At 37.3% G+C, this 27,548-nt stretch overlaps 1 protein-coding gene across 1 annotated transcript in view; it reads left to right on the top strand.

The window, feature by feature from the left end:
- CDKAL1 (CDKAL1 threonylcarbamoyladenosine tRNA methylthiotransferase) overlaps positions 1-27,548 on the top strand; it is a gene marked incomplete at its 3' end in the record, with an annotated part of 656,191 nt that overhangs the window by 210,823 nt on the left and 417,820 nt on the right. The window contains exon 8 of the mRNA XM_079712248.1: positions 5,108-5,228. Within this exon, the coding sequence (XP_079568374.1) occupies positions 5,108-5,228 (121 nt within the window). The remainder of the gene's footprint in view (positions 1-5,107; positions 5,229-27,548) is intronic.

Below are 27,548 nucleotides of genomic sequence, written 5' to 3'. Positions count from 1 at the left end.
CACTCTTTAATGAATCATTGGATTGGAAAATAACTCATTATATCATCAGGCAGGATATGTTCCTTTATTTGCATGTAGATAGTTGGAGATGAATAATTTATCAAATGTTATTAGTACAGGCTCATATTGCTGAAGTCTCAGCAGGATATAATGAAATTTGTCTCAGGCTAGTATGAAAATAGCATGCCTTTGCATAGTCATTATTGAACTTTTGGCATCTCTCAGAGAACTATTATGTTATCATGCCAATCTTGCTCACCTCTTCATTAACTGGACTTGTGATTGAAGAGTTCAACTTATCTTGAAAATCTGTGAAATCTGGTATGCCAAATGCTTGCTTGAGTCTAACTATGTTTCTCCATCAGAGCAAGAATTTTCAGAATGAATGAAGTACTTAATGTTTCTTATTAAAGCGATTAGTACAAAAAAGGCCATGACTGATGGTTTTATTACTTCTGGTCCTGAAAAGCTGTCTGTACAGGAGATGTTTAAGCAGTATATCTTTCTGAAATGAGGGGTGATGAAACATACATATAATTGCTTAGAATCTTATATCTGTACTAATTACATATTTGAAGTTATTTTAAATAATTGCTTTTAAAAAGTGGGCTTTGGTTAGCTTGTGGCACGACTGCATGAGGAGGTCAACAAATCTCCCCACGAGCAACAACAAAGCTGGACAAATGGTCAAAAACAAGCCATTCTCGCATTCTGGAAATTGACTAAAAGCAGTCAGCAAACTGAGAAGTGTTTATTTGTGCAAACAACTGAGCTGTGGGTAAGAACAGTGTGAGTCTGTGGTGTTTGTGCCTGGTGCTACTGCCGTTTTCCTTCCTCAGCTCTGTGGGCAAGGTTCTTCATCCAGGGCAGGGCAGGCTGTAAAAACCAGCAGCATCACTGCTGCTCCCAAGAAGGCTCAGTTGACTTGGAGGACTGTTTGGGAAAGTGAAGATGTTTATGGCGCATGATGGGGGGTGTGGGGGGGTAGGGGATGGGGTGTCTCTGGCTCTACACACCTGAAGTTGTAGGCCTGTTTGGCAGAAGTGGTAGACAGACAGACTAGCCACGGATTTAGCAGAGACTTCTGGGAGGTGAGACAGAGAGAGGATGCTTGATAAGTCTTCGCCAACTGTAAATTGATTGGAGGTTGTGCACATGCACAACAGGGACCAGAGTGGGCCCAAGCTGCCTACACTTATCTGTCGGCTGGAGCTTGTACGCACATCGCGAGAAGGTGGGAGAGGACCCAAGAAAGCCCAGGAGAAAGTAAAAGGTGGGGCAGACTTGAAAATGGCCCTAAGTTTGAATGCTCTCGGCTCATACACAGATCAGTCAGCACATAGTTAGGAATCTTACTGGTTTAAGGTGTTTGAGCATATGCGTGACCAGTCCTTGACTTAGCTTTGCTATGCAGATACAGAATTGACTGCTGGGAAGTTACGCTTTGGGGGGAAGAAAGCCAGAAGAGCTAAGAAAGGAGATTAATGACCATTCATTGTGGAGACATAAACTTCATAGACTACACTTTGGGTGATTAATATGAATTGAGAGTTGCTACAATATATTACCTAAAATTTCTAGTATTTAACAAAATATTATGATACATACAAAGAAACCAAGTATAACCACATTCAAGCGGGAAAAAAGCAGTCAGTATCGATTGTCGTTGAGTGGCCAGAAATGTTGGATTTAGCAGACAAAGACTAGAAAGAACGAAGTGAAACGATGTTAAAAGCATTTAAGAAAAGGATGATGACAGTGACTTGAATACAGAATCACAAAATGATAGAAATTATAAAAGAGAACCAATAGGAAATCTGGAGTTGAAAAGTACAGTAGCTGAAATGAAAACATTCATTAGAGGGGCTCAACTGCAGATTTGAGATGGCAGAAGAAAAAAATCTGTGGATAGACCAAGAGAAATGATCTGATTTGGACAGAAGAAAAGAGAAAAAATGAAAAGGGCCTCAGAGACCATTGGGACAACATCTGGCACACCAACAAATGTGTCATGGGAATCACAAAAGAAAAGGATACAGTAAAAAACAGCAACAGCAACAACAGTAGTTTTAAACCGTACTGGATGAAAACTTCCCAAATTTGATGAAAACCATTACTTTCAGATCCAAAAAGCTAAATGAATTCCATGTAGAGAAGTCCCAGGTATCCACACCTATACACATCATAGTCATTGTAGAAAGAGAGGGAAAATCTTGACAGCATAAGAGAGAAATGACATACCATGTACCCGAGAACAACAAGATTAATAGTCGACTTCTCACCAGAAGCACTAGAGGTCAGAGACAGTAGAGTGATATATTCAGTGCTCAGAGAACAAAACTGTCAACTAAGAATTCTATTGATATATCCAGCAAAAGTATCCTTCACAAATGAAACAAAATAAAGACATTTCCAAATAAAAAATTTGTTGCTAGCGGACTTGATGTACAAGAAATACTGAAGACAATTTTTCAGGCAGAAAGTGGTACCAAATGGAAATCCCCAGGAGGAAATGAAGAGTGCTAGAAGTGGTAATTATGTGGGTAAATATATAGTACTTTATAAATATATATTTTTAACATTTTCTTTAAAAAACATACAATTGTATAAAACAACAATTGTAGCACTATAGTTTAGGGTTTATACAACTATATATGTTAATATGTGTGATGGCAGTGGCACAAAGGAGGAAGAAGGAAAAGAAATGATTCTGGGACGATTGAATATCCATGTGCAAAAATAAACTTAGACCTTTATCATACACAAAAAGTAACACAGTGTGTCCTAGACCTAATTATAAGAGTGAAAACGATAAAACTTGTGGAAGAAAATGTAGGAGAAATCTTTGTGCTCTTGGGCTAGGCAAAGAGTTCTTAGATATGACACCCAAAGCATGAGCTGTAAAATAAAATATAGATAAGTTGAACTTCATTATATTAAAAAAACTTTAATTTTCAAAAGATGCCATTATGAAAGTGAAACTATAAGCCACAGACTGAGAGAAAATATTTAAAAATTATATATCTCATAAAGGTCATATAACCAGAATATGTAAAGAATTCTTATAATTCAATAATAAGACAAATGCTCTAACTAAAATATTGACAAAATACTGGAGTAGACATTTATATTAGTGAGGGTTCTCCAGAGAAAGAGAACCAATAGGGGTGTGTGTGTGTGTGTGTATAATGAGATGTATTATAAGGTATTGGCTCCCACCATTAAGGAGGCTGAAAATTCCCAATGTCTGTAGTCAGCAAGGTGAAGACTCTAGAGAGCTGATGTGTAGTTCCAGTCCAGGTCCAAAGGTCTGAGAATCAGGACAGTTGGTGGTGTAAGTTACAGCTGGCAACTGGGCAGGTGCGAGACCCAAGAAGAGCTGATATTTCAGTCTTGAGTCTGAAGGCTGGAAAAGACCAGTTACTCAGCTCAGTAGTCAGACAGGAGGAGTTAGTTCCCCCTTACTCAGCCTTTTTGTTCTATTCAGTCTTTGATTAATTGGATAATGCCCACCAGTGTTAGGGAGAGCAGTGTGCTTTACTCAGTCTACTGATTCAAATGTCAGTCTCATCCAGAAACACCCTCACAGACACACCCAAAATAATGTTTGGCTAAATGTCTGGGCACCCTGTGGCCCAGGCAAGTTGACGCGTAAATATTAACCATGACAACATTTTACCAAATGGTAATACAATTGGCGAATCACACGAAAAGGTGCTCAATATCGTTAGTCATTATGGAATGCATATTATTCATTCAAAGCACAATAATATACCATTGCATGCCCACTAGAATAGCTGTTGTCAGAAGTTACAATATGAGTGAGGTCTTGGTGATGTGGAGAAACTCAAACCCTCATACATTGCTGGTGGGATATAAAATGGTAGCACTTCTTTGGAAAAGTTATTTCTTATAAAAGTGAATATAAATTTACGACATAACCCACAATTCTTTTCCTAGGAATCTATCTAAGAGAGGTGAACACATATGTCCGCATGCAGATCTGTATTCAGATATTCGTAGAAGCATTATTATAAAAGGTGTTAATTGGGAACAGTCCAAATGTTCATCAGCTGGTTGATAGATTAGCAAAATGTAGTATATTTGGTATGGGAGCATGGATAGACTATAAATAAGCTTGAGAGAGTTTTGGGGGTGATGGAAATGTTCTAAAAATGGGTTGTGATGATTGTACAATGGTATAAGTTTATTTAAAATCATTGAATTGTGTACTGACAATGGGTTAGTTTTACAGGATGTACTTCAGTAAAATTATAAAAAATAATATGTGTGTATATAGAGAAAATGATAAATATGGAAAATAATAATTGGTGAATATCAAGGAGATGGGAATTCTTCTATTCTTTCAACTTTTCTGTAACTACAATTAATTCAACATTTTAATGGGTCTTAGAAGTGTTCTGATTCTTTTGTAATGTTAAAAAAAATAAGTTTAAAAGCTTTTGTTTGTTCTTAAAAATCCAACCCTAGAGTGTCTTTCCCATTGCGGAGCACAGGCTCTGGACGTGCAGACTCAGCGGCCATGGCTCATGGGCCCAGCCGCTCCGCGGCATGTGGGATCTTCCCGGACCGGGGCACGAACCCGTGTCCCCTGCATTGGCAGGCGGACTCTCAACCACTGCGCCACCAGGGAAGCCCCCCTAGAGTGTCATTTTATCTCAGCTTTTTAATTCTTTACTTTGATTTACAGTTTGCTTTGAGCAGATGATCTGCTTTTGCACTTGGCCTGCAGGGCCAGTGCCCAAGTGAACCCTTCCTGCTTCATATGTTTACATATCTGGTCTATGTTAGGGACCATTCATACCTGTGGAATGACACTCTGAGGATATTTCTGTTTCTCTCATCTGTGCACTATGAATGTGCAAATATTCTAAGCAAAGCACTTTTGACTGTGGGACTTGAACACCGCTGCCTTTCCCTTTGGTAGTATTTCTTAGGTTCAGTGATGATATCTTCTCCGGGTTGTTTTTATTTGTTTTCATAAAAGAAAAAGTTAAATGCAAATATTAACACATTTGTTGAAAGCAGTAAATTAAAGTGAAGTTGTATGACTCATGCTAACGTGTTTTCTGTGCTTTATTTGAAGGTCACTCTGTGAGACTGCTGGGTCAGAAAAAGGATAATGGAAAACGGTTGGGGGGAGCACGACTGGATTTGCCAAAGATTAGGAAGAATCCACTGATAGAAATCATTTCCATCAACACTGGGTAAGCTTCTCTCTAACTCATAAAATATTCAATATACTCCATGAATTTTCCTGGCTATATGACATAGAAAAGTAGTTGAATATTTCCTTGGGAAAGAAAAATCAAAAATGAATTTTAAAAAAAATCAGACATGAATATCGTTCCCTCTAAGATGTTCCCTGTATGCAGTTGCACTTATATATGCAGCAAGTGTTTTTTTTTTTTTTTTTTTTTGCGGTACGCGGGCCTCTCACTGTTGTGGCCTCTCCCGTTGCGGAGCACAGGCTCCGGACGCGCAGGCTCAGCGGCCATGGTTCACGGGCCCAGCCGCTCCGCGGCACGTGGGATCCTCCCAGACCGGGGCACGAACCCACATCCCCCACATCGGCAGGTGGACTCCCAACCACTGCGCCGCCAGGGAAGCCCAAGAAGAGTATTTCATTCTATGAAATGGTTAATACACCCATCATCTTTGACTATTTTTTTCAATAGCATTATAGTAAATATTGCCCAAGATCCTTAACCATATTTTGATTATTAACTATCTGAAATGAATATTTTCAAATGTTACTTTTATGAGCCTTAAACTGAAGATAAACATCGTGACTGAGTATCAAGAACTCTTTAATTGCCATGTTGGTCTGAAGTTCTGCCTGATTATAACTCCTGGTATAATCAGTCATACTTGGTTTTATTTGCATTTGTTGAACTTGGTTCTTTTAAATAGTGACTCCATTTGAGAAAGTTACTTATTTCCCACTTTAATCTATATTATCATAGTCTGGTAATAAATTTAAATTTAAGCCTCATGAAAGCCCCTCCGTTCATGCAGCTGCCTCACATGTCCCACAGATTGAAGCCTTCCTGCTCCTTTTAAATTTTAATCTTCCTTCTCTTTAAAAATTGTCCTCCTTCTGCCCTTTGAATTCTTCATGCTCTTTCCCACTGAGAGCAGGTGAACTTATCTTTCCTGCTCCAGCATCTTTCTACCTCTCTCCAAGCCAGTGCCGTCCTTTCCTCCTGCAACTGTTGCAGCTGTGTTGTCACTGGTTGTCTTTTCTCTTGCCTTATCATCCACCTCTGGTTCATCCTCCCCACTGCCGCCAAAGACCGGGGACTGTTGAAGAAGCCATTTGGCTTTTCCCTAAAAGCCCTTGGGGACTTTCAGTTGACTTCGTGAACTTGTCCAGGACCAATATCTGGCCTTCAGTGTGGAAGATTCATAAACCTGGACTCATCAAGCTCAAAGACTGCTAACGACTAAGTCAGAATTTAACAGTCAGAAGCGTAGCTGTCACATTGACCGGAGAATCTAGTATATTCTCTGGAGCCTGAGCCAAGTTATGGGTGTAAGGCTGTTTGCTGTTCCCTCTGTCTCAGTCACTCTTCTCCTTCTGCGTTGCTGCTGCTGTTGTTTTTGACTCCCGAATTCAAATTCCTATTAAAATTTCAGCATCCCTACATTTCCTTTCCTCCATATTTGCCTTATTTTCCTTTGTAACATTTCTCGGTATTGAAATAGACATATGTCCATTTATGTTGTATTTGTCTCCCCTCACTGGCATGTAATAAGCTCCATGAAGGTAGGGAATTGACTTTCTTTTTTATCATTGTATCCTTAGTACACAGAAGTATGTACACAGTAGGGATTTAGTAAATGTTCACTTATGAATGAATAATTGAGTTCTATAATTTGAAAGTTGAATGGGATCATGTTAATTTCTTGTTGCAGTACGAATTGCCTTGCCACTTGCACAGTAATACTTGGAGTTTGGCTAAGTGTACTTTCTCCTAAACAATGTCTTTAGAGGGGCAAAGTCTAAATGTTTCTGATAGTCTCATTTTTTTAAAAAAAATGCAGGACTGATCAACTCCTTTTTGACTGGCACATTCCTTTAAGTATGTTATTATTTTAGGGCCTGTCAAACCCTTTTGTATTAGAATCCATTATTTTAGGATCAAGGTGACTTTGTACCTACTTGTGACCTGCTGAGTGTCGATTTTAACTGTTTGTTTTCAAAGATACTTTATATTTTTAGTCTCTGTACTTCTCCATTTTGTCACTCCCCACCTCACACTCCAGTGTTCAGTCTCACTGAACTACTTGACATTCTCAGCCTCAAGGTCCTTCTCTCTCTTGACTCCAGGTCTGTCTGTGTGCTGTAAGGATCCCCTGGTGTGTCTCACCATTTCTCCACTTACTTGTGGGTAATCCTGCTGTACGCACTTGTGTGCCCCTTTCTTTGGGTGGCTTCTTGTTCCTCCCCTCCTGACCAGGCTAAATACCTCCATCTTTCTGTTGTGCATCTACAACATTCCCTATGTACCTTGATTATGGCACTTCTCAGGATGCATAATTTATATTTTCTACTTAGTAATGAGCTTCGTGAGTTCAGAAAGTATTTCAGTTATCACTATTATTATCTCTGACTTCAGGGTCCAGTACAAAGTGAGTACTCAATGTTGAATTAATGTTGTAGTTTCAAGCCACTACTAATTTATTTTGCCGTATATTTTTCAAAATTTCCCTTAGGTAGTCATTTTTAAATAGCATTAAGTTAAAATTTTTCATATATTTATAATTTGAATTTTTCTTCTCTTGGATTTAGTGTTTCTTATAATGAGGCTATAGACTTTTTTAAAGCTCACTGGATATTTCCTTTTACTTTCTCATCCTCTCACATCTCTCATATTACAGTATAGAATTGCCTCTTAGTAAATAAATTAGCAAACATTCTTTTGCTGTTAAGAGAATTAATCTGTACTGTCACTCGTTGAGATAAGAGTTTCTGAACTTCTCTGACTACTAATCATTTTCCTGAATCAGTTGGAGCCTTATCACTTGTTCTCAGATGAAAGTCTCTCCATGAGTGTTTGTCGACAGTATCACTCTTAACATCTTTACCTTGAATTTTATTTTTTTTACCTCCAGTAGAGCTCATTGCTTTTTTTCATTTACATTTAAATGTTTTAAAAGAGTTGTACGGATAATTATTTCTTTCAAGCGAAAATTATCATCTCCATCAAAATCTTACACTTTTCAAAGTTTTATGGCTTTGAAGTTAAATATGGATATATAAGTTTCATATAAATTTTCTATTCATCAGTTAGGGAAAGGACCCCATTTGCAGCAAGTTTTATTACATGTATTGGTAATTTAGCAAAGTTACTATTAAACTCTACAGAGTTTTTATGCTTTGTTACGTTTCTAACTTAAAATGTAAAAGGAGTATATTAGTCGCTTTAGCCAAGGAAGAAGTTGAAAATTTCATATCATGCTAGATTGTGGATGAACTGAGACCACTACTTATTTCATCACATTGTGTATAATAAGAGTACCTTTAGTTCTTAAATAACATTTATTTTTTCTTTCCATACTCTCAATTTTATGTTCAGTTATTCATCCTTCTTATGTTTGCTGTATTGCATATATAAATTTGGTCTACTCGGTTCCTTGTCTCAATTTACAACATTCTTTTTTTTTGAGGTGAGCCTTCTGAGGTTAGCTGCCCCTTGTCCAATATCACTCTTATTTCTAGACTGTCCCTTATGAGGTAAGGACTCCCTCTAGACATGAATAGGCACATGTTTGTCTAGTAGGATGATGAGAGCTGTATGGACATGACTGAAATGTAGGAGAGAATGAAGTTAATCATTGCTAATGTATATTGAGTGCTTAATGTGGGCCAGACAGAATTCTGTGAAATGTGTGTTTTTTCCTGTATTTCGTCCTCACAACAGCCTTGTGAGATTTTTCAGTAGATGAGGAAACTAAGTTTCAGAGCACTTAGGTGACTTCACATTGTCATGCAGCTAGTAGGTGACTGAGACTGAGGCTTATCTATTGCACCTGTCAGACACTTCTGTGGGTTCACAGGAGCAAGGGATCATATCAAGTGTGGGAACAGAATAATCTTTGCATTATAGTGACATTTGAAATGAAATTTCAGCATCTATAGGCCACCCACGTTTCTTGCTTATGGTTCCTATAGCAACCGAGCCAGGAAGGAATGAGAGCCTGGGTGGTAGTTTTGGGAAGGAAAAGCAAGGGTGGCAGTACTGTGTAATGGTTAAGAAGATGGACGTTGGCATTCTCCAATGGATTTGGAAGTTCCAAAGAGTGGTTGGAGATAGAAATACAAGACTAAAAAGAAGCCTTAGTTGGAGGGGTGAGAGTTGAGGTCAGTGAAGGTGAACGGTCAGTGCCCATATATAGGAAATAAGAGGAGAGAGAGGAATTATCTATGAAATAAAACTAGTCAGTGGCGAAGGTTTTATGAAAAGAAGTGTCTGTCAATTACTTCTGATCCCTTGAGGAGAAGTAATGCCAGGTTAGGTGAATCATTTTCAAAAGAGCCGGAAATTTGCAAACTACGTTAGAAATTCGTAGGCTTTGCTACAGGAGGACTGCTCTTTGGAGGAGTTCTGCTATAAAGTGAGACACGTGGTTTTTAGAATAGAAGGATATTTCTGTCTGAGCTTGTTTAGAGGCAGAGGGGTAAGGATTAGAAATATATTGACAGGAGAAACTGTTTAAACAGGAACAGTTGTGAACGTAGTTAGAAAGGTAAGTGTTGGAGAGAAAGACACCTTCATGCTTCCTCAGACATAACAGTAAAGGATGTAAGTTTAAGTGTAGAACTTATCAGTTCATTTTTCTTAAAGGTCTTCACTGATTTAATTTAGAGAAAGGTGCTCAGTTCCTCCATGCTGTCAGGCAAAATGGAGGGTGGAGGGTTCAGTGTCCTGTCCCTTTATGTTTTGGTTAATATACTGTGGTCTCTTTGATTCCATTGACTTGAGGTACAGCCGGTTCTCGATCAGAATCCCCCCTCCTTCCAAGATTTGTCAGTTTTCTTCTTCCCCGATTTCCTCCCTTTGGTGGTGGTGTTCTGCTGATATTCTACCCTACAGATTTTCTGCAAACTGGAAGCTATGTCTAATCTGAGATTCTAATTAAAAATTTGGCCAGAAATAATCTTGTTTCTGGGGTAAATATATGAAATTTGAAGAGTCATGCCAGAGTGTTCCATTTTTTTCCATGAAATTCATGGAGTGAGGTCATGGTCCTGATGCACAACAGAGTAGGAAATCTGTGGATGTTTACGTAGAAAAGTATCAGCCAAGTGCCATGGTCAGTATAATAGGGAGTCAGCATGTGCATAAAAGGAAGAAGTGAGCTGAGGTTGGAAAGCTCAGGTTTTGTCAGTGGACCCCATTTGTGTGATTGCCTTATTTTTTTTCTAGTAGTTAGAATGGAGTGTGGAGACAGAAGGTAATATAGGGGACAAAAAGTTAAAAATCAGAAAATGGGCCATAAAGAAAATCTCTGCTTCATTTTGCTGGCTCTGTCACTATCAAAGTCATCATTTTGACAATCCCTTGGCAATTTTCATTCTTCCAAAGCCAAGAGTTGGGTGCTGCTCAGCAGTTCTGATATAAGGTATATCATTTTTTAGATACTACTATCAGATTATCCCTAGTTTGAAGGAGTAATCCTCCCCAGGGCTAAACACATCTTAGAAAATACCATCTGACCCTGTAATACTTTACTGATACTTTCACTTTTAAAATTTATCGTCTTTCTTGTTATTTGCCATCTGCCAGACATAAAATGATGGTATATGGGAACCTTTAAGGGGAATCTAATTTTCTTTGAGATTACATACTTGAATTTATTACATTTTTTTAAAGTATCTGTTACTTTCCCCCCGTGACATCTTAGCTTTGGGTAAACAAACTAAGATATTTCAACTTTTTTTCTATAATGTCTGGAATTTATCAGTCCCTATTCCAGGGCTAGATACATAGGTGAATGAATGAATGAAAGAGAAAGAATGCAAATTTCTCTCATAGAAGTGAAGTTGTTTTTAGAGAAGTAGGATCATTACTAATAACATTTTGCTATCTTTCTGGTTCTAATGGTTAAAACATGAAATAATTATTAACTAGATATAATCACAATGCATTTGAAAATGTAATTATTATGTGCTTACCACATTACCAGGTATGGTATTAGATATTATGACATATACAAAGATAAACATTTCCCGAGTCAACAGCTAACTAACATTGACTGAAATAATCCAAAAAATCCAGCTGTAAACACAGTTAATTGCAGCTCCTGTATGGGGAGGATTTGGGTCTTGGTCTGTTCCACATTCTGGGGAATGAATGCTTTTAGGTGCCAGCATGACACTCTTCTAGGGGTGAGAGTACACAGCAGTGACTCCTGAGACCTCTGAATATAAGCGGTGTGAGATACTCAGGTATCCTCTTACTGCCGCTCTATGAGATGTGGCAGCAACATAGTAAAAAGGTCTTCTCCTTGACCTTTGTCATCAAACACGACTACTGCCATTGTCAGTACACGTGTGGAAAGTATAAGCCTCAAATGCTATCTTTTAATGTTAATCTTTAAATTACAGCTTTCAGAAAATAACATTCTATTAAATAAATTTGGTGGTAAAAAATTTATTGGGTTGGTCAAAGAGTTCGTTCGGGTTTTTCGTAACATCTTATGGAAAAACCCGAACGAATTTTTTGGCCAACCCGTAATTAGACGTGTTCTTGTAAAGCTTGAATTAAGTTTCCAAAAAGATCCTGTTAGAAGGTTGAATGTATGCAATATCACACTTGTATTAGGGTGAATCTTTTTAAACATTTTTGGAGAATAAAATTTGGGATATTTTATTTTATAATCCCTTTGAAATGACTACATGTTTAGTATATTCAATGATTCATTAACTTCTTATATCTTAGCATGGTGTCAACAAATAAGTGTTCTTTTTTTTGCCTAGTTATACTGTACTGTTCTGTTTACATGTCCTGATTGTAATAACCATGGCACTATTATGAATCTGCTCTCTTGAGAAAAGCTCCTTCAGCCTCGACCGTCCTCAGAGACATCTATTAGGTCCTGACACCTTTTTCCAAGAGGCAGTATCTCAAGATAAAACATTTTCCAGGGCCTCCCTGGTGGCGCAGTGGTTGAGAGTCCGCCTGCCGATGCAGGGGATACGGGTTCGTGCCCCGGTCTGGGAGGATCCCATATCCCGCGGAGCGGCTGGGCCCGTGAGCCATGGCTGCTGAGCCTGCGCGTCCGGAGCCTGTGCTCCGCAACGGGAGAGGCCACAACAGTGAGAGGCCCGCGTACCACAAAAAAAAAAAAAAAAAAAAAAAAAAACATTTTCCAAAAAGAATTCAGCAGACTTAATAGTCACTCATTTATTTAAAAATTATTGGTCAATATCACTTTTTTATATATTGGGTACTGATGACTGTAAATTAATGTAAGTCAGTTTTGTCATACACACTCTTAGAGGTTTTTTTGATAGACAGTAGTACCTACCAATGAGGATTAGTTGCTTCTCTACAACCCAGTTGTCAGGTTATAATGAAAGCAAGCCCCAGTCCAGAATCTGCAGTAAGAGTTCATTAAGCAAGCTGGCACCGTCCACCTGTTCTTATAAGCTTGGTGCAGTCCTAACTCTTTCTTCTTTGGGGTGATTAAATCGAACCTTGCACGAAAGTTTCACTTGAACCAGATGAGACAGTATTGTCAGCCTCAAGCAACCAGAATCCTCTACCCAATGTCTAGAGTGAGGGTAAAGGAGGGACCAAGACAGAATAATATCCTTAATGGTCCAAGCCAGTGCTAACCAAAGTGTGATCCATGGACCAGTGCCAGGTTATTAACTATTGATGACTGGTCTGTGACAAGTATAGAAATTGAGAGTAAGCACCTTAGAAACTTTTAAGATGATTTAATGTTGCTGCAATGTCTTATAATTCCTTTTCACTGTATTTTACAAAAATACTGGTTTATAAGAGGTTGGAAATAAAAATCCTGGTCTGTCTCTATAGATAGTTTGAGAAACACTCGTCTCAGCTACGGTGTTGCAAAATTCTTTACCCTCTTCTGGCAAATATTTTAGCCAGTCAACTCATCTTGAATGTCACTGATTCCACCAGTGAGATCCCATTTCTACTATCTTTTATGCTATTAGGTAACCACTTGTGTTTAGTAGTTAACCACTACTTTCACAAATGAAAACTTATTTCTGTTACTTATTATGCTAATTTGCAAAGCCTCTGCTGTTGACCAAGGATAAAACACAGCTAAAACATACCAGTAAACTCTGGAAGGTAGCCATTCTAATTAAATACTAGCAAATTGTAGCTTAAAATAACTCACACATTTTATGTTACACCCTTGACCTTTAGTTCTTTCAAAAGTAAATTATAGAAATCCTAACATGGCCCATGTGAAACTTGAATCTAGAGTTTATAACTGTTCTTTTGGCACATCCGTAAGATGCGTAAATAACTGCTGTTATTATTCTTGATCTTCTGTAAGCTTACGGAGGCCAGGAAGCTTATCTCTTAGTAATGAGCCTGGAATGTGGTACCAGCCTATTCCGGAGAAGACAGTAGAGTTTATGGTACATTGGAGAGACCGCTATGCTCTGGGTTTGGAGTCTTAGACATTGTTATTTTCTAGCTGCATGACTCAAATAAATTGGGTAACTGCTAAGAGCTGATGTCTTTTGTAACACGTGCTGCCTACTGTATATGTAGCCCGACACATTATGGGCATTTTAATAAGTGTTTTTCTTAGAATTGTGATCTTGCTATATCCTCTTCTCTACCAGCATTCTCCAAGACCCTCTCTCCCTTTCCTTTCTTTGCATCGTTTGTACTATTTAGGCTGGAAAGGTGATGGTACTAGAATTTAAAGTTAGGAGTTTATTCGATTCATCACCAGCTCCTCAATCTCCTCTTTCATTTGTTCAGTTTTGAGTGAATGTTTGACAAATAAACGAAGAAAAGTTAATCTTTGTCTCTCCTGTAGCTTTTAGAACCGTCTTGATCACAGTATTCACTTCAGTATTTTAGTATTTCAGTAACAGCAGGGTTACTTAAATGCAGAAAAAATTTTCTGGCTGAGCTGGAGTATAATTCCAATTACTTCTCTCTGGCTATAGATGATTGTTTTGTAGAGAAAAATGTTAATTTGGACCATGAATGAAATGAAACTTATCTCAAACAATTAAATGTGTGAAATTGAAGTATTTATGTCAATTTTGAACTTGTTACATTTTTACTTTTATCCCAAAGCTAGTTGTCCTGAAATTTGCAGCTGTTTTGATATCTTCAGTGAAATCCCCAAATACCTTGTTTTCACTTAAACATTGTGCAAATAAAATTTTAAAGTAATCTTATTTTTAGTACATTATAAAAACTGTATTTGGGCAAGATCATTCATAAGAACAGTGGATGGCACTATTGGCTCATACCTGTGAAGTAATTATCATTAAGTTGCAGAACTTTGAAATGCAGGTTTAATAAATGCCTTTAAGTAAGTGACCCAGTTAAAAATTTTAGACAGCATTAGCATGGGGATTTAGTCTTAAATTTTGTAAATTCTTCTTTATGTAACCATTATTTTACATAAACTTTGAAATGAATATATAACTTTTCTAGTAATTATATATAAAGAAAAGGCTGATTTTTAAAAGCCATTTCAAGTTCTAGTATGTTACAGAATATACCATTGCTGTAACTAAGAAGTGCATCTTGCTTACCATTTTTCTGATAAACATAATTATTTAGTTTGAGGAAGGTAGAATAACTTTGAGTTTGGATAAAAATCAAAATTTAAAGGTACTCAAATTTTGGCATATCATTAAAGAAGCCTTAAAGTTAATCGAGTAGAATGGTTCACACTTTTTTCAGGTTAGTTTATAGATTGTATGGTGAGGATGTACATTAGTTATAAATACTTACAGATGCTTTTATAGTTTAGAAAGTTTATTATTTTATTTCATATGTAAAAGTCTTTTATGTTTGTTATTTAAGGAAACTAAAGAGCCCTGTTTCTGGACATTCATTTATTCAACAAACATGGCTGAACATTTGTTAAGTGCAGAGGGTTGACAGGTACCTTCGTTTGGTGTCTGCCCTTGAGAATCCAGCAGGAGAGAGAGTAAAACAAGCAGAAAACAATTAAATTATATCATTGTAAGTACAGTAGTACAGGAGTGAACAAAGTTATTTATGAGCATGATGGATTGTTTGGGTGAGTTAAAGGAGCTTCCCTAGAAAGTAGATACTGAGGCTGTCTCTCAAAGTTTATCTCATAGGTGGGTTCAAAGGCAATCTAAGCAGGTGCCCCTCTTCCCGCCCCCCCACCTCCCCATCAATAGTGGTATTGAATTGTGAAAGGCAGTGTCTTACACAGAGAATGATGAGTGGATCAGGGGGGTGGTGTTTCAAATGAGGGAATGGTAGGAGAAAGTCTAGAAAGAGATAGCTTGAGATTGCCTGGGTTCAAACTTGGCCTTATCGTTTTATCATTTGCTGTGTGATATTGTATAAGTTATTCAACCCCTCTGTAGATCTCAATTTTCTCATCTATAAAATGGGGATAATTATGGTGTTGTGAGAATTTAAAGAGATCATCCATTTAAAATAATTAACACAATGTCTGGCACATAGTATCTGTTCAGTACAATTACTATCAAGTTTATTACTATCACAACTATGCAGAAGGCAGACCTCGGGCCTGATTAGATTGCAGTGTGCTTAAGACCACAGAGCAGTAAGTGGCAGAGTCGTAACTTAAACCACATCATCTAACCAGTTCTTTTTCCAGTAAACCACAGGTTCATTGGCTTCTAGCCCGGTTTTCTATCCTTGCGTTGGAACTGTGGTTGTTTAGTTAGTTGAAAGGAAAGCCAGTTAGAGCTAAAGTTTGATACTAATCTAGAGGTTAGCCAACTAAACCCGAAAAAGATGCTATGGGCCCCAGAATTTTACAAAGAGAAAGGAAAACATGGGCTGTCAAGTGTAGTGCGCTGGGAGAATTTCTCCTCTTTTCTTATATTGTACTGTGTCAAATGCCTCTTAAGATGCATTAAGTTTATCCAGTGGAATGGAATCTGAATTTCCTATTACGATGTTTAAAGGATAGGACTGCCCAGTCATATAGATTTAGAGATAGTTGATAAGTGTACCCTCCTGTCTGGTTGTCTTTTTTGTTTGTTTTGTTTTGTTTTCTTGAGTTAGGGTGCACTTGGAGTCAGTACTTGAGTTAGGGTGGACTTGGAAGGGCACAATAGGAGTGAATGAATGGATGTTTCCAAAGAACTGCCATCTGTCAATTTTCCTATTGCTTCAAGAAAACTTGTTTTCCAGTCATATCAGGAAGGGGAAAAACCGCCCCCCCAATACTTGTGTTGTCCAACTTTAAGTATAATTGGACACACATGTGACTGTGGATAAAAGCCTGTCGGTTTTTTCAATACAAAAATAATATATGTCTCATATTTATTTGTGAAACCACTTAGCTTTTATTTTGCTACATCTCAGCATGGTAGCACCAGTTGTTTTATTTTTGCCAACCCTGACAAAGCAGAATGTTTTGTTTGGCTTTTTAAAAAGGCAACAGTGCATGTAGTTAAGACCTCATTTACTTTATCTGATGAAGTAGTCCCTGAGGAATGTGTATTTTTCTGTAAATCCACTAAAGAAACTGGGTTTAAGGCAAGGTCATCTTTTAAAATCCTGGTTTTCTATTTTTAAACAATATATAGCTCTGTGATTTGTAATGTGTATTTCTGTGGTTCTTTTTAGGTTGTCCTTAAAATAAATACTAATGGTGAGAGATAATAGGGATTTAGGGAGATCTTTCTACCTTGTAAAGTACCTTTTATTTTTCCATTACTGCTCTTGAGGAAAACATAAACTGTCTGAAATGAGATTTTTAGTCTGTTCTCCTCCTCCCTCACTTCCTTTTCCCCATCTCTGTTTCTCTCTCTCCCCCACCCCACATCTATAAATTTGTGAGAGAACAAGGTATGTACAACGGATTTATTTATTTAGGACCAGTAGCCCTTCTGACTGGAAGAGATCCCCAGTCAAGATTGGTGGTCGTCTACTTTATTCATTGGTTTGTTCACATATTTGTTTGTTTATTCTTTAGTCATTCACTCATTTATTCAACAAACATTTACAGATGTCTGTATGTATCAGATACTCTACTAAGTGCAATAAAAGAAACAAGGTTTACCTGTTTTATCACTGCCCCCATAAGTCTTTTATTACTAGCATAGTTTCGTTAACTGGTAAATAACTATTTTAATCATCATGGAATATAATCATCATCAGGTTTTAAAAAAATATGTGTGAGACTTAGAGCTATGTACCTAGAAATGACCACAAATACACAGAATGAATAAAACAGGACTCATACGATATATGATGGCTGAAAATGGGCTTGTACAACAAGTAGTGTATAACTTACGTAACAAGTCAGGTTGGGGGGGCCTCTTTGGTAAATTGATTACCGTTGGGAATTCCATCACCCACCATCACATACTGTTCTCACTCTGGAATTCAGGCAACCCGTGATCTTTTGAATGTTGAGTCTCTGCCTACTCTGTTAAATTAAACACCTGATTTCACTTCCAGAGAATGGAATTGTTAAGACCCCTGTTTGCTTACTCCAACTTCTTTCTCATTCTTATTTCTCCTATTAGGTTTATTTTTTCGTTTTCCTACCTTCTCAATTTTATACAAAGTAAGAAACAAAGCAATAACAATAAAAGCAAACAAAATTTTGAAAAAAAAATTTTTTTTTAGCCACGCTTGTGGGATCTTAGTTCCCCAACCAGGGATTGTACCTGGGCCCTCAGCAGTGAAAGCACCAAGTCCTAACCACTGGCTGCCAGGGAATTCCTGAGAATTTTTAGAAAGATCTCTGTGTCCAGTGCTCATGAGGAGAGAGTGGAGGTGAGGTTCTGCTGGTGCTGAAAGCCAGTCTTAGTGATATTTAGTGATGCCCAATGGTTTCTGCATGGCAGTTGGCAAAATGCAAGTTTTCTGTGTGAGTTGACTTGCACTTACATATTTTGTTTTTCACAGTAATATATCAAATGATAAGTTTTCTTAATTTTATTGTGGCTTTGTGTCTAAAATTTCTATTTGGAATATAATTGACATAATTTAATACTCCATTAAGTTTAAATTCTGTGATAGATTTTCAAAGGTGAATGATGGAAGTAAGAATAGTACAGATATTTCAGTTTCTTCTTTTTTTGATTTTTAATTTGATTATCTTATTTTTGCATATCCTAATAAAGAATCCAAATTTGATTAGGGCTTATATGTATTTTCCTGATACACTTCACAAATGCTCATTTGAAGCAGCATCAGTGTGGCTTGCCTAATTTTTTTAGTTTCTTTTCTTTATCTTTTATGCTTATATCTTAATGGTTCCTAGACAACTTTAATTAATTGATCCTGTCATGTCTGTATTTTCTGATTTCTCTTGTCTGCAGTCTTTTTATCTTCTTTAAATTATTACTTTGTTCCCTTCCCATTCTCCCATCCTCTATGTCTCCTGTCTTTTCATGAGGTGCCATTACCATCAGGATACTTTGATTACTAGAGTAGTTTGGTCTTCAGGTATCACCGATATGCTATTTTCTTCTACATCTGATATGGAATTACGAGTGTGTTTTTCTGTGTTTTTTTGTTTTTGTTTTGTTTTTTTTGGAGAGTGGACCATGGCAGAACCTTTTTCCTGAATTGAGATATAGTGACAACAGCCAGAAAGTAGCTCTTATGATCTAGACTAGATTATCCGTTCTTTTTAGAACACAATACTTCATAATTTACCTTTGTCTTTTTATTTTCTTTCTGTTCTGATGGTCTTAACTGCAATTAACTTTGACATGTCTAATTTGTGCTCTTACATATTAAAAAGCATAGTTTTTCAAATATATTTCATTAGAATGAATTTACAGAAGTGGAATTATTATGTCAAAGTTAAGAACCTTTTTATGGGTCTTGGAATATAAACTCAAATTGCTTTCCAAAGCATTGTCATTTACAATGCTAACAAGAGGGTACATATTTTACTTCACTGTAGAGTCTTCCTTATTATTCCCGATTTATAGAAACTGAGGTTGAAGAGATAAAATAATGTGCCCAGAGCTACCATCTTAGTATAGATATAGCTAAAATTTGCAGCCTCATTTATTGAATGTGAGAGGCCATTTGGCCTAGTGTTAGGAGTATAATTCTGGAGCCAAATTTCTTGGGTCTAAATCCTGGCTCCAGTGCTTACTGTGTAACTCTGGGCAGGTTTCTATGTGTGTCAATTTTCTCATCTCTGAAGTGGGAATAATAATAAAAATAATGTGTTTCCTAGGCTTGTTGTGGGGATTAAATATATCTATATATAGCTTAGAAAAGCATCTGGTAAATATAATTACTATATAAGAGATTGTTACCATTATCACTATTATTAATTCTTTCTAAAACAACATAGGCGTTTTAGGTTATCAAATTACTGAACCATTCAGACATTTTTTTGGAGTGGATAAACGAAAGAAAGAAAGCCAGCCAGCCAGCCAGCTAGCCAGCCAGACTAGAACCCACATCTTTCGCTTTTATATAATTATGTTTTACTAAATGCCTCCTTATTTTGAAATACTAGATGAGAAAGAACTAGTCAAACTTAAATATGTCTATAGTAGACATATGGATTTGTCCTTTGTAACGTTTCCTTGCCAGATGTTTGGATGGGTTGTATAGCAACATGGTAGTTTGCACGGTGAGCAGCAGTTTGATTTAAGCTACTTAGTAATGGGTTATACTGCCTAAGATCTTTTGCCAACTAATGAGAATGGTCTGAGGCCTTTTTTTATAAGGGATGGAAAAAAAAAACCTTTTAATTAGGGATAGGCTTTGCAAACTATTTAATAAGTTTCTTTATTATTTGTAGCCCCATGGCCAAATACCAACTGCCTGCACACCTTCTTAATACGAATCTATTCTTGGATAATTAAAAATCCTTTTGGCAGATTTATATTTTCAGAGACTGTTAGAGCTAGAAAGAATTTCAGATATTTAAAATCTTTTTTTCATACATGATGAAACTGAGGCCCATGGGACCCAACAGCCTGAAGTCAGGTGGCCTGCCGATTGCACTCACTTTTGGAGAATTTGGTTCATGACAAACAGAAAGAGACCCCTCTGACAGGTGGTAGACCTTCACCTTTAGGGTTTTAGAGCTTGGTGGGAGGGTTAGAAGCATTTGTGGTCTGCAGGATGTCATAAAAATGATATTTTATTTTAACTTACGTTGAACTAAATATAGATCAAAACACCAGAAAATGGTATTGCTTTGGCCATTAATTTTTGGGAAATAAACAATGGAAAACAGTGACTCTTTCTACTAAGTGAATTGGGTTACATGGGTTAAAGAGGCTGTTGAGACTTAAGATTCTCTTTTGATGTGTGAGAACCTTCACAAGAACTCCAGACTTTACATCTTCTTGTGTTCCTCTTCTGTTCACTCATTGTTTGCCTTTCCCATCAGTGTTTCTGGTTCTAATCTTTACCTTACATTTATTCCTGTAGGTTTCTGTGTTTGTATCCCTGACACCTAATAGTCACTAGCATACGGAAGCTCTCAAAAAATATTTTATGACTCAATAATGGTATGTTTTCATTCAAAGGGTCTCTTGCTGTTTTGCTGAGTCTTGACCATGTATTCCAGCCTTTCTCATTTTGTGCTTTCTGAGAGAATTAAACCTAAACTTACAACCCGAATGTTCTAGGCATTCACTGTGGTTAATGAATTATCTTTTCTCCTGGGCATCTAGATTGGTAAACAGCCGTGTACCGTTCTTGGGAGATTGGAGAAAATGATCATTTAGGTTATTTTTTGTAGTACTTAATTATCTCGGCGCACTGGTTTAGAAAGGCTGCTTTATTCACTTCATCAGACCTCCTAATGCCCTTCCTAAAGCTTACTTCTAAGAAGTGTCATTGTTGATTGACTTCATTTTGATGCCAGTTTTTTTACCCCACATTTCCTTAGGTTGCGTAGACTTAAGTTTTTACTAAGGGTGGTTGCTAAGTTTGCTTTATGCTGAATAAGTTACAGAAAATTGTCTTAGTCTTTTAAAAGAACCAGCAATAAGTGTGTAATGGAGCGCTCATATTGCTGTATTTTTCTCATGTAAAGCATATACGGCTTGAATGTCAAACTGGTCACTGCTTGGGTGAGCTTGTACGTGAGACATGCTAGGACCATGACAACACAGGTTCTAAGGGCAAAGGAAGGAGACTAGTGGAACTAGTAGGTTGAGTATCATTAACACCAATGTGGCCACTCCACCTGACCCTTGAGAGTCAGCCCTGTTTTTAGGCATGACATCTAAGACTAGTAACTATCTGAGTTCTTCCCAAAGGGGGTCAGTATTAGATGTGTCAGGGCTCAGTTGTATTGTTACCGAGTTCAAGCTCATACTGCTCACCGCATGACAAGCCAGTAAATCAAGAGACGAGTTGTTGGGGCAAGGAATAGTGACTTTATTCGGAAAGCCAGCAGACCGAGATGGTTGGCTTGTGCCCCAAAGAACCATCTTGCCTGAGTTAGAATGCAGGCTTCTTTTATACTAAAAGGGGAGGGAGTGAAGTCAAACATTTCCTGGTTCGGGTCGGCCTCTGTAGGGGATATGTTCATTTCTTCCTCCCTGCAGTCATTCACAGGTGGGCCTGGTCAGGATGTTTCCTGTGAGGTAAACAAAGGTATTTTAGCTTAATGCTCATTACCTGGGAGGCAGGGTTCCCAGAGACGGGCTGTTATGTATAATTTAAGCTTATAGGCAACATTCCTTTAGTGATTAACTTGTAATAGAATACAAAAGCTTCTTCCCTATTACAGTATGAAAATAAAAGAAGAAATAAAACCATACCTATCCACAGATGACATGATTATTTACATAGAAAGTCCTATGGAATCTACCATAAAACTCCTAGAACTTGTGAGTTTAGCAAGGATACAGTGTAAACCCACCAAAAAGCAATCCTATTTCCATATATACTAGCAATGTACAATTGGAAACTGAAATTTTAAAAAATATTTTACACAGTAGCTCTAAGAAAAATTAATTAGGTATAATTTCTTAGGCGTAAATCTAACAAATCATGTATAGGATCTGTATTTTGAAGACTATAAAACAGAAGGAATCAGAGAGGACCTAAAAAATAGATATATGAAGTTTATGAATTGGAAGACTCAACATAGTAAAGGTATAAATTCCCCCCAAGTTCGTCTGTAGATTTAAAGTAATTTTAGTGCAAATTCCACTTGGATATTTTTTGTAGGTATGGACAAGCTAATTCTGAATTTTCATTTTATATGGAAAGACAAAGGAACTATAGTTATCTAAAACAGTTTTGAAAAAGAACAAAATTGGAAAAATCATACCACCCTATTTTAAAACTAATTATAAAGTAGCAGCAGTCAAGGTAGTGTGGTAGTGGTAAAGGGATAGACACTTAAGTCAGTGGAAACAGAATAGCAAGACATAGGCCCACACAAATTGGCCAGTTGATTTTTGACTAAGGTGCCAAGTCTTTTCGAGGGGGAAAGAAGTATTTTCATCAGAATGTGCTGGAACAAATTGAATATCCACGTGAAAAAAGAAAAAAAGCCTTGACCTAAACCATATATATATATGTATGTGTGTGTGTGTGTGTGTGTGTGTGTATGTATGTATGTATGTGTATATATATATATATATATATATATATGTATCCCCTAAAAGGATCAACTGTCTAAATGTTAAATTTTAAAAATTATAGAAGAAAACAAAGGGAGAATATTTTTGTGACCAGACCAGTGGTTAGGCAAAGAGTTCTTTGACATGATACCCAAAGGACAATCTGTAAAAGGACAAAAGATGGACTTCATCGAAGTGAACAACTTTTGCTTTGTGACTGGCACTATTAAGAGAATAAAAAGCAAGCTGCAAACTGGGAGAAAACATTACATACCCAAGCGGTACCAGGTGTTGATGGGGTTACGGAGCAACTGGAGTTCTTACACATCGTCGGTGGGGATGCGGAAAGGTACAGCCGCTCTGTAAAACAGCTTTTCAGTTTCCTTAAAAAGTTAACCATGGACTTCCCACGTGACCAGTAATCCTACTTCTGGACATGAGAAGTGAAAACTTAAATTCACAGAAGAACCTGTACACAGATATTTGTAGCAGCTCCCTTCCTAATTGTACAAAACTGAAAACAATTCATATGTCCTTCAGGAGTTGAATGAATATACTGTGTTACATTCATTCAATGGAACACATTACCAAGCACTAAGAAAAGAATGAATGGTTGATACCCTCACCATCTTGGATGAATCTCAAAAGCATTGTGCTGAGTGGAAGAAGCCAGTTGTAAAAGGCTGTAACTGTGTGATTTATTTATATGACATTCAAGAAAAGAGAAAACAAATGATGATGGAGAAGAGGTCCATGAGTTCCAGTGGGTAGAGGTGGGGAAAGTGTGCCTATTAAGGGATAGCAAGAGGGAGTGTGTTGAGTGGTGGAACTCTTCTGTACTGTTATTGCCACGGTGGTTCCACATGTCTATACATGTGCTAAAATTCATAGAACTATATACTCTACAAAAAATCAGTTTTACTATGTGACAGTTATTTTAAAAATTAAAAATTTTACAAAAAATATATTAAGAAATGTTTAGATGGGGAGTTAAGAGATTGAATTTTGTGAAAAGTTGTTTATACCTCATTTAAGTAGGAAGCAGAGTCATCTGGACAGAGTGGGAGATGGATTTGCGTCTGTATATTTGAGAAGAACTGAGCTTTGGAACAGTTGCCAAGGGTAAAGGAAGCATTAGTGAATTTATCCTCAGTACTGAATGGGATATTGTCACCTCTAGGTAACATGAGGTGAATAATGACAGTTAAATGGCAGGATTATGTCATGATTTGATCTATTAAATAAAACCTTTTAATTACCTGGTGTCATTTCCCATTAAAGAAGACTCCCTTTCATTTTGACAATTCCTGCTGGTTGCCATTTGTTGGTCAGAAGACAACTTTCAGAAGTATTCTATTGTTGCTGGAGGTGGGCATGGGCAAGGGTGGAATTTGGTTAGAACAAAAATGTCCCAGTCACAGAATAATTTTGTTATCCAGTTAGATGGCAGAGCATTGTGTTTATTATCCAGTGGCACTGTGCTAAAAGAATACAACATGCCTTGACATTACCAGACTAAGCACTTATCACAGTATTCCCAGTTCACAGGAAAGCAGCAATCAGAAAAATTAGACAACTTAAAGTGGAATATGTGTTCCCAGCAGAATTGCTTTACAAAAGGAAAAAAATGAAAATGAGGCTGCAACCAAATTAAGTTTCTGATTAGCACTTTTATTAGCTGAGCAAAAAAAGCCACTCATCAATAGTGATTTAATTAAATCATGTTTGATCGTAGCGCTGTGTCCTGTGAAAATGAACTTTTAGATGTTAGGTGAGGACAGTTGCTCAAAGATTTGAGGACATTGGGAGCTATGTCAATAGTTAATTATAAAACAAGACAAATGATTTCGTGTGGTTTTCTTTGGGCTTTGATTAGTCAGCAGATGTTTCCAGTGCTTCTCAGTTGTTCATTAGAGGAACCAGTGATGAGTTTGTAGTGATGGAAGAATGAGCCTCTCTGAATAGATTGTGTCCAACAATCTACAGGTGAGAATATTTAGGCAGAGAGTAAGAAAGCACTAATTCAGTACAAGCCGAAGTGGAATCTGCTAAGATGTGTTGAAAGTCTTAGACAAGTTTACAAAGGGGAAATATTAGGGTGTGTAAAGCTCATAGTTATTCATTGTGTTATTCAACAGCAGAAAATATTTGAGGAAAGTATTTGAATCCTGTCATGTATTATTGAACCAGTGGTGTCATTGGTGAACTTCATGTTTTTCTCACAAACTTAGCCTTTCTCAGTTCCATGAAATTTTGTCAGAAACTAAAGCTAAATATAGTGACTTGCCTTACTACACAGCGGTTAGTGACTTAGCAGTGGCAAAGTTTTACTCTGATTTTTTTTGAGGTGAGGGCTGGAATTGAAATTTTTCCGAATGGGGAGAACCACTCTTAACTACTATTACTAAACACTAAGTGGCTTTGGAAATTAGGATTTGTTAAAGATTTGATACTATATCTTAATGAAATTAAAATGAAAAGGTAAAATGGAACTTATATATAAAGCTAATACTACAGTAAATTCATTTTGTTAGCAACTAATGTTTGCATCACAAGTAACGTCCAGCTACTCTCTATGCTTCATGTGCTGTCAGGACTTAAACCAAGAAGCACACTCTCCATTCCCACCTAGATTTGTAGCAGATACATATTTTGAGCTCCAGCTACCATCCTAGCAGCATTTTTTGGACCTCAGTGCCAGAGCAAAGGAAATTTCTGTACTGCAAAATCCATTTAAGTGTGCAGTGAGGAACTCCCACCTAACCTTCATTGGAAAGGATTAATCTGCCTTGCAATGAAAAGCTAAAAGGCAAATATCGAGAATAGAATTCTGTAGATGCCTTCCAGGTGGTGAATATGCTCAGTTACAATCATGCTTGTGTGTGGCTGTTAGTATTTGCCATTACTGATCTGTGTGAAAAGACATTTTCAAAGATAAAATAAGTAAAATCTCTTCACATATCTGTCTTAACAGATGAACATTTTTAACTGATTTTGATGATAGGGGACAGTAACTTTGAACTGAAATTAAGTAAAATATTGTCCTCCATAAAGAGTTTCATTCTTCTCATTAATAGACTTGTATTAGAAAAAAAATGTATTCTGTTACTATATTTTGAATTTTGTCAATAAAAATCTTATGGAAATTTGTTTTCTCTTATTATATAAGTGCCTACATAATAATCTTGATATTGCCTTTTGGGCTGGAAAGCCTGGCCTGAAAAAAATATTTACTATCTGGCCCTTTTTAGAAAAAATGTGTTACCCCTTTGTTAGTTGATTGAAATGTGGAAAGTGGAGTGATGGAAACAGGAGACATGGTGCCTGTGGTTTCTGGCGTGACATTGCCATGATGTTCTTGCAGACAGGAGCGCAGGAGAAGAAGAGGTTCGGTGGTGAGACAAAGAAGAGGAGTTGAATTTTGGACCTGTGTTTGGTATGCCTGGGGGAGATTTTCTGGAGCCAGTTGAAAATTTGGGTCTGGGTTTCAGGAGAGAAATTAGGACTAGATGTGCTGTCATTAGTATAGGTTGGTAATAAGGGTGTGGTTTTAAATGTATTTTGTATTCCTTTAGAAAATAAGTATATTTTTCTACTATGTTTTCTGTTTTGAAACAAGGCTCAGTTTACATGGAGTTCCTGAAAAACAGACTCTGGTCACTAAGTCACTACTGTTCTTTGATTTTATAGTAAGGAGGATATTTCACATTCTCTTCTTGACTACATGATATCATTCTCTTTCATTACATATACTTTTCATTCTCATCCAGAAGATCTTGTTTGAAGGCAAAAAGCATACGTGCATTTTGGCTCCATCAATGTTGCTTGCAGAAAAACCACAGTGTTTTTATCAGGGGGAAAGCAAAAACTTGTTTATAGTGGAAACCATAACAAAATCTGTGATCTTTTTGCCTGAGGACTCTTTCCAAAACAACTTACTGTAACAGACATCTAAGGTCAGTATTTCCTAATTAAGACTGTTTAGCTAGAGCCGGGGCTCCAGTCCCAGCCATCACCCATAGGGCCATTCCTTCCTTACACAGGGGCACCCCCCCACACACACACCACACACATACACATTCCTTCCTTAATGCAGTGTGTATTTCAACTTACTAGTCAGCATCTGGGGGCCATACCGTTTTTAGCTTAAAATAATATGCTAGGAAAAAGGTGTTTTACTTCATATCACCAGTGATTTTTAAACTATTATTTTTGCCTTTTTCTGAAAACAAATTTAGAAATCCAGTGTGCCGAATAGGAATATCTCTTCAGTAGCCAACTGTGAGCAGAGAATATACTGCATTGGTATTTTTGTATACTAGGAATAATTTGTGTACCTGGAGTACGTGAGGTGAAGCTCTGCCTGAGGAGGCAGCACACTTCTTTTTGTTCTTGTATGCTCTCTGCAGAATGCCTCATTCTAGTGAATGCTCAGGAAATATTTGTTCGGTTGAACTCAATAAACTTAGCAAAATAGAGGATTAACAATTGAAGAATAAATACATTTAGAAAGGAGACACTTATAGATGAGTCGCTCTGGTTCCTGAAGAGTGACAGAAAATTGGGGATTGGTTTGGCGCATCCTTTTTATTTTTAGCTGACTTTTTTTCTCTTTTAAGAATGTAACTCCCTGGGCCTCCCTGGTGGCGCAGTGGTTGAGAGTCCGCCTGCCGATGCAGGGGATACGGGTTCGTGCCCCGGTCTGGGAGGATCCCATATGCCGCGGAGCGGCTGGGCCCGTGAGCCATGGCTGCTG

This window comes from Hyperoodon ampullatus (genome assembly GCF_949752795.1).
Source record: "Hyperoodon ampullatus genome assembly, chromosome: 10".
Classification (NCBI taxonomy): Eukaryota; Metazoa; Chordata; class Mammalia; order Artiodactyla; family Ziphiidae; genus Hyperoodon; species Hyperoodon ampullatus.
The sequence above is the reverse complement of the archived record's forward strand: the minus strand, read 5'-3'. Positions and strand labels throughout refer to the sequence as shown.